Source organism: Cydia pomonella, chromosome 12 (assembly GCF_033807575.1).
Source record: "Cydia pomonella isolate Wapato2018A chromosome 12, ilCydPomo1, whole genome shotgun sequence".
NCBI classification, from domain to species: domain Eukaryota; kingdom Metazoa; phylum Arthropoda; class Insecta; order Lepidoptera; family Tortricidae; genus Cydia; species Cydia pomonella.
Window position 1 is genome coordinate 10,783,402 of NC_084714.1, and position 15,171 is coordinate 10,798,572.

A 15,171-nucleotide genomic window follows, 5' to 3' on the forward strand; every position below is an offset into this window, starting at 1 on the left:
TAAAATTAAAAATAAAAGACAATATAGAATAGGGACACCTCCTTCGATTTATATTGTATAGTTGGCTAAATATGTAATATCCACCCAGTTAGAAACAATTAAAAAAAATTGTGCACCTAACAAGTTCATCTGAAGTCAACATTCAATAGTAGACCTTGTAAGCATTGGCTCAAACTGTTTCGGATCCGTTCGGGCCGGTCTTAAGTACACGTTTAAACGGAGATACGTATCTGAGAAACGTTTCTTGGGAACTGTTCTTGGAGACGGATCCGGATCCCGGCGGTTCCGTTTAAACCGTGTTCTTAGCACCGCCGGGCTTAAGAACACGGGTATCCGTTTCGGCGTGTAACACGGATACCGGGAGCCCTTTTATTATAGCTTATAGCGCTGGTAATACTAGATGCAAACTGTCAACGTCACTGTCAGTAGTTTCATTATCAAAGTCGATTCTTTTGTTTGTGATGGGCTGATGGGTTTTGTGAATCCTCTAACAGGATATTATAATTATAGACGTATGGTTTGTGCTACGTAAATGCCATAAATTATTGATTCATATTAACATAGGATTTCTGTGCCAATATGGATAAGCTAACAGTTATATCTGGGACTCTATTCATGGCAGCTGATGTGTTTGCAATAGTTAGCCTTGCCATGCCCGACTGGATAATTACCGATGTTGGAGGTAAAAATGTATATTCGCAGTGTAGTTTACGTCGACAATAACAATGACCTTGGAATTATTTATAATTTTGCCGCGAATGTGATATTTGAAACCTGTTAGTTAATTCTTGGTTGAAATGTAATCCACTTTGTTTTTTGTAGGGGATACTCGACTAGGGCTTATGTGGTCCTGTATTACACTATATAACAGACCACAAGTATGCTTCACTCCAGACCTACAACCTGAATGGCTACTAGCCCTTATTTGCATCTTTATTGGATGTATATGCATCACAACAACTGTGATACTCTTGGCATCAAGTCACTTTGATCGTAATGTTATCCCATATGCAAGATGGGTGGGCTTTGCTGCAAGTAAGTATATAAAAAACTTCTATATTGATTCCTTCACAAAATATTTGACTTGAAAGCCAGATTGTGAATTTTTTATTTGGTTACCATGTCATGACAATGATAGTCATTTTGTAATCTTTGCATTATTAAATCTTTACCTATTTCAGTAGCAAGTTTTGATAGTGGTATACCAAAGGTTAGGCATTAATTATGCAGTGCTTTTAGTATTCATCATGATTTGAGTGTTTGCCAATGGAGGAATTCAAAGTTGATCCTTAAAAAGTATTATAAAAAATTAACATGTAATTTTCATTACTTTCAGTGGTAGTTTTCTGCTTAGCTGCAGTTATTTTCCCGATGGGATTCCATGTTGATGAGATCGGAGGCCAGCCATATCAACTGCCAAACAGCCATCAAGTAGGAATATCTTACATATTATTTGTTCTCTCACTGTGGATAACAGTAATATCGGAGCTCTTTGCTGGCAAAGTGTGTCTGCCCCACTTTTAAGCAGATTTCAGGGTTATTAATGATAATTACATTCCAATAAGTATTATTTTATTAGGGCCTATATTTGGCTCCTTTAGGCTACATTTACACTACTATGTTGCTAATGTTGCTGCCACACTTGCCACTTACAAACCTTTAATCTCTAGCAGCCCACTATACAAGGAAAATTGGCAATCAAATTTATAAAGTTGAATTTGTTTTTTTTTAATGGAACAAAACAAAAGCAACTATGTTCCATTTAATTAAGATTAAAATTTCATTAGAGGTAATTGGACTATTACTAGGACATTGTACCCCAAGAGGTGAGGGTCAATAGTCAGTGATCCAATATTGTTTGAATGTTATCACAGCATTAGGGTAGGATGTAGATATAGACTCTAGACAACTTCTTAATGACTGCCCTGCCGATAAGAGTAAAGGCTAAAAGAAATAAATACTTACCACATGCATTCCTGCTATTGCACTAAGTTTTAAAATGCACACAGGAGCAGCTAACTCCAAACAACTTTGTTCATAAAAAACAACCAATTAGTTGTTTTTTTGATAGTTCTGAATTTAAATAATTGTTCCCAGTTACCTATCTCGAGACTGTGAAAGTCTCCAACCTTCACAGTACTTGATATTAATATTCAACAACTCTAGTTATATAAACTTCAGGTAGAATTTATGTCATACTTTCTAGCAATGACATGGTATTGCACGGAGTTCAAACTCACATTTTTTTTTTTTTACGAAAAATGTACATAAAAAAGATAAATATCTGTTGCCACCAGTCTCAGCTTTGTATCAGATGACGTAAATATAACTTTTTTTTGTAACCGGAAGTGGTTTGTTTTTTCGTGTTTTCGGCCAATCGACTGCTATGATATGTGTTCAATTTGTTAAATATCAAAAAGTGGCGCTAATAGATCAAAGGCTAAAGGTGTGGCGGCATAGTTTCGAGCAATGGCGCCCCAACCTTTGGCCTATGACCGGTCATATAGCACCACTTTTTGATATATAACAAATTTAGCATATATCAGTGAAAGAATAAGGATCAAAGTCAAATGTTTTAATCATGTGTCTAAAGATGGCAGTAAAAAAGATAGCTATATGTGAGATCCTATAATTGGCTCTGTGTCACTATTTATGTTGTTATTAGCATAGTTATAAATAATTACTTTGGCTACAACATGGCTACAACATTTTCTTTGACAATCCACCTCTATTTCAAATTCTTTTTGATGCGACTAAATGATGAAATAACTATATGATATCTGAATCTCAGTATTTAGATATAATTATTAAAGCTCTTATATTATATATTTTATAGCATGATAAGTAATTTAAGAAATCTGGCAGTTAGCGAAACTTTATTACGTTAAAGAAGACGCATATACCTATAGATTGTGTCATTCACGACGACACGTGCCTGGACTCGTATTGTGATGTTATTAAAGGTTAGCTTTGACAAATCTGCGCATCATCGTAGATGACACAAGCGTGATCCTCCACAGCCGGACCACCTGGCCTGATTGCGCTCAATGTTTAATGGCGAAATGTACCCCTACTGTACCTTATATAACGTACGTTTAATTTCGTTAAATTAAACGTACCTCTGTAGTTTGGCAGATATATGCGTTTAAAAGGGGTCCGGCTGGGGAGTAAAATCTGCAGCCGGACCACACCTGGATCCGATGATAACCGTGATTTCGAGATATAATTTAAACAACAGAAAAATGTACCTGTTATGTACCTTTGAATAAATCGTTTTTTTTATATAAAAAATAGTCTCATAAATGAATTTTCATAAATTTCATTTTTTGAGTATATGCGGAAATTGCGGAATTGTAAGCGCCTGTTAACATTTCGGACAACACTGACGTACACACTTATAAAATTGCTATTATATTTTAACAGGCGCTTACGATTTCGCAAATACTCAAAAAATTAAATGTATGAAAATTCATTTATGAGACTATTTTTTAAATAAAAAAAACGATTTATTCAAAGGTACATAGCAGGTACATTCATCTGTTGTTTAAATTATATCTCAAAATCACGGTTATCATCGGATCCAGTGTGGTCTGGCTGCAGATTTTACTCCGCATCCGGACCCCTTTTAAACACATATATCTGCCAAACTACATTCCGATGAGGTACATTAGGTACATCAGAGGTACATTTCGCCATAAAAAAATTTTGCGCAATCAGGCGAGGTAGTCCGGCTGTGGAGGATCACGCATGACACAACTATATCAAGGTACCCTTGTAAAGAAACGAGAACTAGTTAGTAAGTGATGTTTGTGTATATATTGTACCTAATTGTATTAGATAAGTAGTACCTACTTAGTATACCTAACCTAAACTAGCTTTTAAATAATTATAATGATTATTTTTACGGGGTACGGGTAAAAATAAATAAGCTTATTTAATTACCAACCTCACGTGAGCATCGCAAGTGCCGAGGTAGTTTTAAAAAATTGCAGAATATCAGACCTGCATAGAAATTTAAGGGAGTTAGGCTTCTAAATACCATAGATATGGGTTACCTTGCAGCTGGCAGCTCATTACTGCTGGGTGAGAGAAGTCACAGGTAAGAAAAAAAAATTCAATTTTACCCGCTGGTATAGCCTGTCCGATTTCTAAGATCAAGTTATCATACATTTACTATGGCGTACTTGATCTTATAAAAACGTTCAGACTATAACAACTTCAACTGGGGGAATTGCCCAAACTGTGTATAATGCCATAGAGAGATAAGTATAAGTACCTTTCTTTCAGCTTATTATTTATTAAGTAAGGAAACTGATGTATTGAGTGAGCACTCCGAGGCTAGGCTAGGTTCACACGGCGTTATTTGTTCCAGTACTTATACCGTATACGGGATTTTATCGAATACCGTAGTGACAACAAAATTTGTATGGCAACTTTTAAAATCGTTCACACGGCGCCTATGAGATAAAGCCGCCTAAAGCGTGTGAACGATTTTGTAATTTGCCATATGGTTGTGAAAGTCAGAATGGCGGGTGTACCTAAATAAAATTAATTGAAAAGCATTCCATATTTTTGTACCTAATTTGTACCATTTAGTACCTCCATTAAAAAAAATTGTACCTCACGATACGTAAAGTTATCATCAAAAAACAGTACACCCGCCATCCTGACAGTCATAATGGCGGGTGTACTTTATTACGCTATGTTCCCGTGGTTATTGATAAATTCTATAAAAGCCAAATTTTTGTACTTACCTTCATATTCAATTATAATACGAGTCATTTTATTTGTGGTTTCCAAGTTTTACTTATTTTATATTTTGCTTGCTATTACAATTTTGCGGGCGTTATAAGTTTTCAATTTATCAATAACCACGGGAACATAGCGTAATAAAGTACACCCGCCATTCTCTTCCCGTCATGCTCTGCGCCGGTTTTTTGTGAGAGTCAGAATGGCGGGTGTACCTAAATAAAATCAAATGAAAAGCATACCATATTTTTGTACCTAATTTGTACTATTTATACCTCGTTTAAAAAAAATTGTACCTCACGGTACGTAAAGTTATCATCAAAAAACAGGTCACCCGCCATCCTGACAGTCAGAATTTTTGTACCTGTTTTGTACCTTCATATTCAATTATAATATGAGTCATTTTATTTGTGCTTTCCAAGTTTTACTCATTTTATATTTTGCTTGCTATTACAATTTTGCAGGCGTTATAATTTTTCAAGTTATCGATTTAATTTTTAAGAAAAAACGCTAAGGTTAAGGTTATTTTTATTACGCCAGGATTTAGTACCTTTAATGTTTAATCTGTTAAGTTCAAATAATTCAGAAAATCATGTCTCGTCAGATTTTTGGCGCGAGGCGTAAATGTGATGTTTTTTTGTTCCGATGTAGCCCACAAGATGGCAGAACCTATTATGCACAAGAAAACACGTGACGTGTACATGTGCATGTTTATGGTTCCGATTCAGGCCACAAGATGGCAGACCCTCCAACGCGCACGGCCCCTATAAGTTATGAAATAAAATACTTTTTTAAAATAAATCATGTATATTATAAACACATAAATATGACGACAATCAGAATTCATGCATTGTATTATTTTTACAAAAAAATTAAAAGTGGAATGGAGCATAAAAAAATTTACATTATTTACAAAAAACTTGAGGACAAAACAATACAACACATATAGTCCTTTAATCATTAACATGAAGTCTTTGCTTTAAAAAGTCACTCAGCAGCACTCTATTGTTTGCATTATTCAGACACCAAAACTTCCCGTATATAACGATTTCTTGAATTTTCGTAGCAATGTAGGTCCTCGTCTTGAATCTTGAGTTCATCTCTCTGCTGCTGTATAACTCAAAGTAGTGTGTGAGTTGTTTTGCCGCCTCATCCTAGTAAAGCTGATCAAAATTAAGGTGAATAACATGATTCAGGATTACATCCGCCGTGCTGAACTCCTTCGCCAGGTGGGTATGGACTACATCACCACGCAGGAGCACGCTATCAGTACAGGACGGCTATCAAAAACAAAATGTTATATACTCGCTACAGTTTGAAAGCTAGACTTGCAATCTATTTGAGTCTGATCGCAGTCAGTGTAAATGAGAGAAAATTGATTCAAGAACTCAAAGGCCTTGGAACTCGACTCAAACGCCAGCTCCCGAACGATGAAATCCACAGGAACACTTTGTCTGTAGCTGCACACATAAGAAAACATAAATTTAACAACAAACCAGCTTGGCTGGCGAATTCGAAGTATTTTTTTGATATGACACGTGACAGTTACAGTGGCGAGGTCATGATCTTAGGTTGCCTTTCCACTGAGGCGCAGACGAGCGGAGATGAGAGAAATAAACGAGCAACATTAGTTGTAATTCACACCTCTTCGCTTCGCTGGATTACAACCAATGCTAATGGTCGATACCTCTCATCTCCTCCTTAGTGGAAAGGCAGCCTATGCTTCAACCCTGCGACTGTACCCATGGTGTTTGAAGACAAAATAACTGTAGTAGACATACAGTTGAACCAGGGATCGGCTATTCGGATAGATAGTTACCTCAACTTGTTGGAAAGTTGTTAAAACCAGGCAAGTATGGAGGCGGCTTCTTAATAAAATTATTTTATAATGCTCCGTGATTGCATAAAACGACACAAGAAGGTAAAATACATAAAAATGTTTAGTTTATGGCTATTTACCACTATTTTTGTAAGCACAAGTTGTTTTACAAGCTGTAGCGAAAGGGTAAATTACCTGTTCACGTTTCCCCTTCGTTTAATTTCATAATATAACAGAAAAACTTGTTAGTTATTATCTGTATTTTTTACTCACTCATTTATTTATAATATTATTGCATATCACACGTCTAAATTAGATTTACATAAGGCAGATCATATTATTATTCGTTTTGGGTAGAATTAATAATTCAATTTCATTACATATTATTATTATATATTTATTATAAAACTTTACGTTACTTTGCTGCTGATACTTCGTTAGTTGCATGAATCGCAGGTAAATTTAATTTAATACTTCGAGTCCGTCTCCGTTCACACCGCCAAACTTTAGGTAAATATCTATCAGAATATCCAATCCCTGGTTAGAACATATCGTGGGGCAGTTCCTACTTAAACCAGAATAGATAGCGTATACCATAGGTTTTGTGGTAACTGGTTTGTCAAACATTAGGGCTACTTCATTCCCTTCCCTTCCTAGAAAAAAGGGATTTCGTGAATGGCTTAATCTTATACTGAATCACCTGTCCAAGTATTAAAATTAAAAAAATACCCACTCATACTAATATTGGTACATTTTATAAGTTTTGGTGGTGAATACTGGTATTCCTTGGCTCAGATGTTCTCACGTCCTCATTGGTAAGAGATACAAATAATCCCTAATGTTTCCAGTTTTAACAAATTGGTGAAAATCCTAATAGTTTCGGTAAAATGTAAGGTTAAGATATCAACAATGCCATATCTGCCATACGCCGACATTGTTCCGCTGCCGACACCTAGGTATGACATCCAGTTGTAACATTGGCTACGTCATTTCAATTGAAAACGCTCGCAGAGGACACAGGACCGTTCTCTGTAATCTGTGTACCGAATCCGTGCGGCACCTATAGTTCCGCTCCACGATGTAATATTCAACCGTATACATCTACAGTTATCTTGTTTTTGATAATTTGTATTTTTATTCACGAAGGCGCACCCATGTACTGCAGCACTAATAAGTTAAGAGTTAGGCCATTTAGTACGGAAAGACAAGGAGTGGGCATTCGTGAGTAAATTAGCAAAACAAGGGTTTAGTGTTATCAAGAAAAAATATATTCAGTAAAATCTTGTCACGTTATTGCTTAGTAAAAATAATATTTATTTATTTACTAATCAAAAACTTTACAAGATTTTATTGAATAATTTGACAGTTCACGGTAGTAGGTATACCTAACCGTACTATTATGTATAAAAAAAGATAATAAAACAAAACACCACGCCTCGTCCGTTCAGTCAATGCTTATTAATAACAATAATAACAAATACAATAAGTTGTCACTAGACAAACGGTCTTACTATATCTAATTGAACCTATAGTTATAAATGTTTATCATGGACTGAGACAAGTAACGTGGTTTTGTTTACCTTTTCTTTGGATACGTAAATATAAAGTTTATAAGAAGATTGAATCTTCAAATCCAGAATATATAATACAGAGTCATGCTGCAAATATATAAAAACGGCGTTGGAATATCCAACCAAAACCAAAAGGAATAATTTATGAGCCATCATGCACATATCATATATCCTGTCAAATTAAACTCAAGACATCCTAAACTTTGTTTTTATATACCAGATACTGAAATGACATTTCGATTGCTATTCGAACATCAATACACAGGAGTTAAGAGGCTGTCAACACCCAATGTCCTTGAAATTGATGTTACTTAAACAGTTTTTTAAGAAAGTCTATTTGTTTTGGTCAAGTAAGAAAAATATATGTTCATATTAATTATATTTCAAAGACCGTAGTTGTACTCGATACATGATTGAACGAAATCAGCTCGATAGAAAATAATTGCAAAGATTGGTCTTAAAATCACAATTAAACGGTTTTATGTCTTTATTGTTTTGACTTATGGGTCTGCAATTAAAATCACAATTTCAAAACATTTATATCTAAACCGCTGTTGAGTAAAATATTACACTAATAATCCACTTTTTTTTATTTAAATATTTTTCTTATTATTCCCTTGCCCAGGCCCAGTAACATGCGACAGTGCTATCTCATTTACTCCGATACAAATAGACAGTGTGCGCGCTTTAGGTATTGACAGCCTCTTAACAATATCGAAGTTCAATTTAATCTGTTAATTTCTAAGACTAATATTATGTCAATATCAAGCTCAGCATAACATATTAAACACAAAGTTCGTGTTTGACCACGCATAACATATGATATGACTATAATGCAATACATAAAACGAGTAAACGGATCATATTCAAAATACATACTTTTTTTCGATAGGAGGCAAAAGACCACATCAACTTCAATGAAAATCTATTAACTTTTCAAAAAATAATGAATAATGTTGATGTGCCACACGTTAGTTATAAAAATTGACATTTTACCCTAACGCGGCCTCTTGCCACACAGCCTCTTTTAGATATCCCTGCATAAAGCGAGTTTACGTGATACTAATAGTGAACCAGGCGATAATACGTATCGTAGTAAAAATTTACATTTTTCTTTCGATATACTGCTGTTTTTTTTTCCAAAAGGCGGATATTTTAGTCACATTTGATTAATAGATCAGGACAAAAATTATATACCTATCTGACGGATGTTTTTCCCGAATGAAGTGGAGAATGTTCAACTAATATACATGATATTTTAAATAATCAATGCCAATTATAATGATTTCAAAACCTAAGTATCTATGCGTTTAGTAGTATCAATATTCCTAAGATAGAGAAGATCACTTTCATTTGACATCAAACGATGTCGATTTTGATCGTATGATATCAAACCAAGATCCAGTGGTACCTTCATCTTGATGTTACCATAGGTATGTTCAAAACAAGCGAATTGGTTAGATCTGATAATTTAATAAACGCGGGCGGGAGCTACTTATGTAGCTAGCCTAACAGAAAAATCCTTTAAAACGCTTATAAAATAGATTATATTTTTCGACGTAGTCTCCGTGTAGTATACGTTCTAAAGCTAAATGCCCTCCATAATATGACTACCCTCCAAAATACTTCTCCACAGCGGCAATTACGTCATCATTTGTGGCAAACTTCTGTCCACCCAAAAATGTTATGAGCTTAGGGAATAGGTGGAAGTCTGATGGTGCGAGATCAGGCGAATAAGGTGGATGGCGCATCAAATCATACTTCGATTGGTTGATTTCTGCCATAGCTTGTAAACCTTGGCGTTGTCTTGGTAGAATATGTTTTTCTTTATATGTAATTCCTCACTGAGGATATGATGTACTCGTTATTTTGAGATACCTAGTGTTTCAGATAGCTTAAATCGTCGATCCGTCAATACCATATCATGTACTTTGAAGCCCATTTCCGGAGTCGAGGCGGTATTCGACAGTCGCGGGCGGGCTTCATCTTGGACTGGACACTTGTACGACCGCGTTTAAACTTGGTCTCCCAATTTTTTACAGTGGCGTAAGAAAACATTCTTTAAATCTCCTATATCGATCTCCTTCATACCCTTTTTATATATAAAGAAACTTAATCACGGCTCTTTGTTCAATTTTAGCCATTTTGAAAACAATTGACACAACATTTTATTAAATAGCATAGCAGACACCTAGTTCCACTATTCCCAGAGACACTATGTTAAAAATAAGTTAGTATTTTTTAAATATCAAACTTTTAAATAGCAAGGCCAATTACTTATCATCTCGTCCTCGTACAAACGACCAAAACCAGGCAAATTATTTTGATTTTATTTGACACTAACACCGGCTTGCCGCAGTCAGTGGGGTGATACATCAGGGGGGCTTCAGCAAAAGCTTCGAACAATTCCTATTGGCGACCCGCGATAGAGACCGACATACTCCTTAATTTCGCGGCAGCGATATGTTGCTGCTAACATGCTAACTGTGACAGAACAAGGTGTCAGTGTTTAATCGTCCTATGATAATGAGATGAGCATTTTCCATGTACTCAGTAGATTTGTGTTATTTTAAATCCCGTCGAAATTCATTGGTCAAATTCATATTATAAACTCAAGACATTCATCATATTTAATGAGTTGGATGTTCCATAGTGAAAACTATACACGGTGTAACATGAGGAAACCGAAAGATTTTAACAGTGTATTCCTGATCACATTTAGAGACTAAAATGTCATATAAACTTTTCTGGATTTGACCTAGTTTCAGAGTTAACACCAATAAAAAAAAACATCTTATTGTAACTTAGTGGAAAACGCCTTTTTGATGGCGATGATGCCATTTTAGGGCGTACTCTAAATATCTTTATTGATAGATGTCAAAAAGTCACATGAAACTTTTGCAAAAACTAGGATTTACAAAAAAATCGTAAAAAAATATTTTTAGTGACAGTTTTACCTTAACATTAACTTTTTATGTGCAAATTTAACATTTTGAAAAAAAAAAAAAAACATTTTTTTTATTGCGAAATTTACTTATACTCATATAAGATTTTTTCATTTTTCTGGCCTCAGAAGTGCGTGGTTAAAATCTTTCGGTTTCCTCGTATTACATCGTGTATGATTAAATTTGGATTTACAAAGTCTTAGTTCAAACATTAACCCCCTTATTCATAAACGTGTACAAAAGTTACGATGCCGCTGATCATCGTTTGTCCCTTTCCGACGTATTGGTATGATGGAAAGGGACAAACGATGATCAGCGGCATCGTAACTTTAGTACACGTTTATGAATAAGGGGGTAAGTCAACAAGAAGAAATATTAATTTAGAACACTTTTTAGAAACACTCAGTACGTTTTACGTCATATTAAACACATACATAAATAAATAAGTGACCATGCAAGAATAGAATGATTATGCAGTGATATTGTAACCACAAAGTTGTTGCCACTATTGACGTCTGAGAATTCTCAGTGGTCACCGCCATTTCACTATGGTGGAGGTGATAAAAAAACCCAGCTTTTACAAACGGCTACAACTTCGTAGTAATCGGTGCAAATAAGCCAGTGATAATGACAGTGCAACCACACCAACTAAAATATAAAAAGTGTACAGAAAAACATACGACTTGATGATGTATTTGAGATACTGCTTCCTTTCTCTCTCCACAAACCAATCCATAAGGTATCCAGCCATCAAAGGTGCTGTTTTGTAGAGCAAGAAGAACTTATGTAGGTTTCCAGTGGCCCATGCACATCTGGTGTCTAAGGCATGTTTAATACATTCATTCAACCTGTCCTCCTTTGACAGAAACTGGAATATTGTAGTTAAATCTGCAATAAAGTTTTGGTAAATATTCCTTAAATTATCAGTTATACTTTAGCATTATTGCAATTAAAGCATTATTGTATGTAACTCAATACTAACCTAATGTGTTTTTAGTGAAGATATAATACAGTATCCGGTATGCTGTGAATTCAGCAGAATTATTTCTACAGTTTGGTAATTCACTGTAGAGCATTTTGAGTTGCGTTTGACACTGATTAAACTCTTCATGGTCACCCTTTTCTAATGCTATCCTTGCATGTGTCTCATACACTTCTACTGTAAATCCATCTCTTACTCCTTGTACCTGAAAAAATCAAAAGCAAATTTATAAACTCTGAAAAGATACATTGTTTGTTAATAACATTTCTGAAGATAGAAACACTTACTGTTAAATCCTGCCGTATTGATTTCAATTGATCGCAAGCATATCTGTAGTCCTGTTTATCTATCCACCGCTCTTTCACATTTTTTAAAGAAGTCCTTAACACAGATACTGGTCTCACTTCACAGGCCTCAGGGGCTTTTGTTAACCTCAGGAAAGATTTTTCAATATCCATGCAGGTCCCCACGATATGCATGTTGTTGACTTCATAGTCTCCTTCATTGTCCTGGATGATCGGTCGGTTGACCAACGGCTCAGCTCTCTTAGAACTTACCTGTACAGAGCTAGCAATGGATGGCACACTAGTATTTCCAAACCTTTCTGCCCTTTTAAGAAGTTTTTCAGCATTTACTTGAACATCCTCAACAAGAAACTGACCGCAAGCTTGTTTCTTTTTTTGATTTTTATTATTTTTCTCCTGTTTCTTGTGATCAAATGACAACCTATCCTTAATTTTTTGTCGGGATTTACCCTTATAGTTTCTTTTTTCCTCTACCTCATCACCTGATGCAGAAGATGTGCTGAAATAAAATGGATTTTTCAGAAACATGGCAAATAATCAATATTAGCAAAATAACAAAATAGTATCATTTTTACCTGTGTCTTTTCCTAGATGGACTCCTAGATCTAGACCTACTCCTAGAATGTTGTCGTCTCCTTCTTTGAGGTGAATTTTTATGACCCGAAAAACGTCCCCCCAAGCTAGATTTTCCCTTAGTTGGTTCCGGTACATTTTCAAGTTTTTGATACAGTGATAATGTACCACGAACCGGCTTAACAGATAAGTTATTGCGTTCGCTGTGCACACTAGGAATTGGCTCTTCATCCCAATTCCTAGACCAAATCTCATCCTTATTAGCTGCTGCTGTAATACGGCCCTTCAAGCAAATATCTATTTGATCACGATCAAGACCAGATTTGCATTTCTCATAGCATCTTTTGATATATCTTTCAAGGCTTTCTGGCCATGATCCTGCAGAAGACTGACAAATAGAAGAGGACTTTAATAAATCTGATGTTTCAGATACTTCCTTTTGATCAGATTCCTGATGCTTGAATGGTTCACAATAATTTTGTGGTTCACCTGCTGGCTCAGGGATGTCATCAGTCAGAAGAGGAGGAGGCATAGGAATATCTAATGGTGGAGGTGGAGGTGGCTTAGGAGTATCCGGTGGAGGACAAGGTGGTAGTGGAGGAGGATGGTCTGGCAGAGGAGGTAACATGGAATTTGGAAAAACATCAACACTATCATTATTTAGTCTGTTATCCTTCTTCCGTTTTTTCTTTGAACCTCCATTGTTACCCAGAAGAGGGTTTTCATTAGGAGGGATGGGTGCAGTTTTCCGGTTACCATTCAGGTTAAACCTGATAGGAGATTGATTGAAGAAAGGACGACTTGTGTCAAGAGGTGACATGCCCAACAAAGGAGCTGGTTGGGCAGGTGACTTAGGCGGAAATTGCTGCTGACGGCCGAAATCCGGCTTCACGTCATTATTTTGTTGAAACTGGTGGACTGCATTATTAGCCAGGCCCGGATTATGACCCATTTGATTGAAGTACTGGTTGTAATAAGGCGGGTACATACCACCATGATAGCCGTTGTATTGCTGATACAGACCATACATCCAAGGATTATGATTTGGTGGCATACCATTCATTGTTTGTAAAGGAGGATCCTTGGAAGCGTTCTCAGCCATCTGAGATAAATCTAATACATGTGGTTCAATTCACAGACGAATGACTATACGATCCTCAAGCACTTAACACAAAATGGCGACAGATTACTTAAAACGAACGTAGAAAGAATTGACGGAAGCGATTAACGAAATTACCAGTGATCGCTCGGGTCTCCTTGCGACGTAATTAAATTCCAACAAACCTTCACAGGTACACTATTTTAAAACAGGTATATTTTTTTAACTTTAGCTCCTGTCCTAAATTACGATTTACGTATTCACGATCACGATACCAAAATTCACGCATGAAATGAACGAAATGTAATAAACGAACGAATGGAATTGTGACTGGTTCAATTGGAAAGAAGTGCCAAGTGCCAATTACATTCACACTTTATCAGACACTTCCCGATATTGGGCCCGAAATCAGTCGCGATTTCGGGCCTGATAATCGTTTTCGGTTTCACGCATGTTTCACGGAATATCAGCACATCGTTAACAATATTTGAAATGTAAAAAATTTGCCACCGACCGATGGGATGGGATGGGAAGGGTGGATGTAATTGGCGCTTCATAAAGTGTGAATGTAATTGGCACTTTAAAGAGGCAACATTGAACATTCCTTCCTGTTCGATCGTGTGGTAAGTAGTCTGCTGTACGTCCGTCAAGGACGCAACTATAAGCGAGAAAGAGATGACGGACCAAAGTCGTGTCCGGTACGGAATTTTCGTCTATAGACCGCGTTACGGGTGTGCCGATGGTTTTTTTTTTTTTTTTTTACTAACCTAAATGCAGTGTTGTCATATCTACCAACTTTTGGGTAGATCTACCTATTTTGCCTGCGTTCTACGGTAGTACTATTAGTTATTCTGTGGTTCTACCTATATACCTCCCTCGGTCTGAAATCTACCTATTTTTCAAAATGGTACAATTGTAAGTAATTCTCAATACATGTGATGGAACATTACTTAATTTCTACCGAATTTAGATGTAATGAAAACTTGCCAAAGAAACAGATTATACAAGCAGACTCATTATCTACAAATAATGGAAATCCTCATTTTTGTTTCGATTTCTTTAATAAACACGTGTACTAACATCACAATATTAAAGAGTAATAAATAATTTGAAATTTTTTATACACAT

At 35.8% G+C, this 15,171-nt stretch overlaps 2 protein-coding genes across 2 annotated transcripts; one reads left to right on the forward strand and one right to left on the reverse strand.

Moving 5' to 3' along the window:
• The first annotated feature begins 433 nt into the window (after positions 1-433).
• On the forward strand, positions 434-4,988 carry LOC133523519 (uncharacterized protein C16orf52 homolog A). The gene is made up of 3 exons (XM_061859163.1): positions 434-682; positions 823-1,035; positions 1,337-4,988. Exons 1-3 carry the CDS (start codon positions 580-582, stop codon positions 1,522-1,524), a joined length of 504 nt encoding a protein of 167 aa, XP_061715147.1. The 5' UTR covers positions 434-579; the 3' UTR covers positions 1,525-4,988.
• Positions 4,989-5,616: 628 nt separating this feature from the next.
• On the reverse strand, positions 5,617-14,349 carry LOC133523518 (leukocyte receptor cluster member 8 homolog). The gene is made up of 5 exons (XM_061859162.1): positions 12,947-14,349; positions 12,354-12,870; positions 12,067-12,271; positions 11,765-11,972; positions 5,617-6,209 (listed from the first exon to the last, which is right to left on the reverse strand). The coding sequence occupies exons 1-5, from the start codon at positions 14,044-14,046 to the stop codon at positions 6,047-6,049; spliced, it is 2,193 nt and encodes a 730-aa protein (XP_061715146.1). The 5' UTR covers positions 14,047-14,349; the 3' UTR covers positions 5,617-6,046.
• Positions 14,350-15,171: the final 822 nt, after the last annotated feature.

Coding starts and splice junctions, on each gene's coding strand:
- LOC133523519 (XM_061859163.1), top strand. CDS start 580: ATGGATAAGCTAACAGTTATATCTGGGACTCTATTCATGGCAGCTGAT. Junction 683..822: donor GATAATTACCGATGTTGGAG/GTAAAAATGTAT, acceptor TGTTTTTTGTAG/GGGATACTCGACTAGGGCTT. Junction 1,036..1,336: donor ATGGGTGGGCTTTGCTGCAA/GTAAGTATATAA, acceptor CATTACTTTCAG/TGGTAGTTTTCTGCTTAGCT.
- LOC133523518 (XM_061859162.1), bottom strand. CDS start 14,046: ATGGCTGAGAACGCTTCCAAGGATCCTCCTTTACAAACAATGAATGGT. Junction 12,272..12,353: donor CAATACGGCAGGATTTAACA/GTAAGTGTTTCT, acceptor TGATTTTTTCAG/GTACAAGGAGTAAGAGATGG. Junction 11,973..12,066: donor CTTCACTAAAAACACATTAG/GTTAGTATTGAG, acceptor ACTTTATTGCAG/ATTTAACTACAATATTCCAG.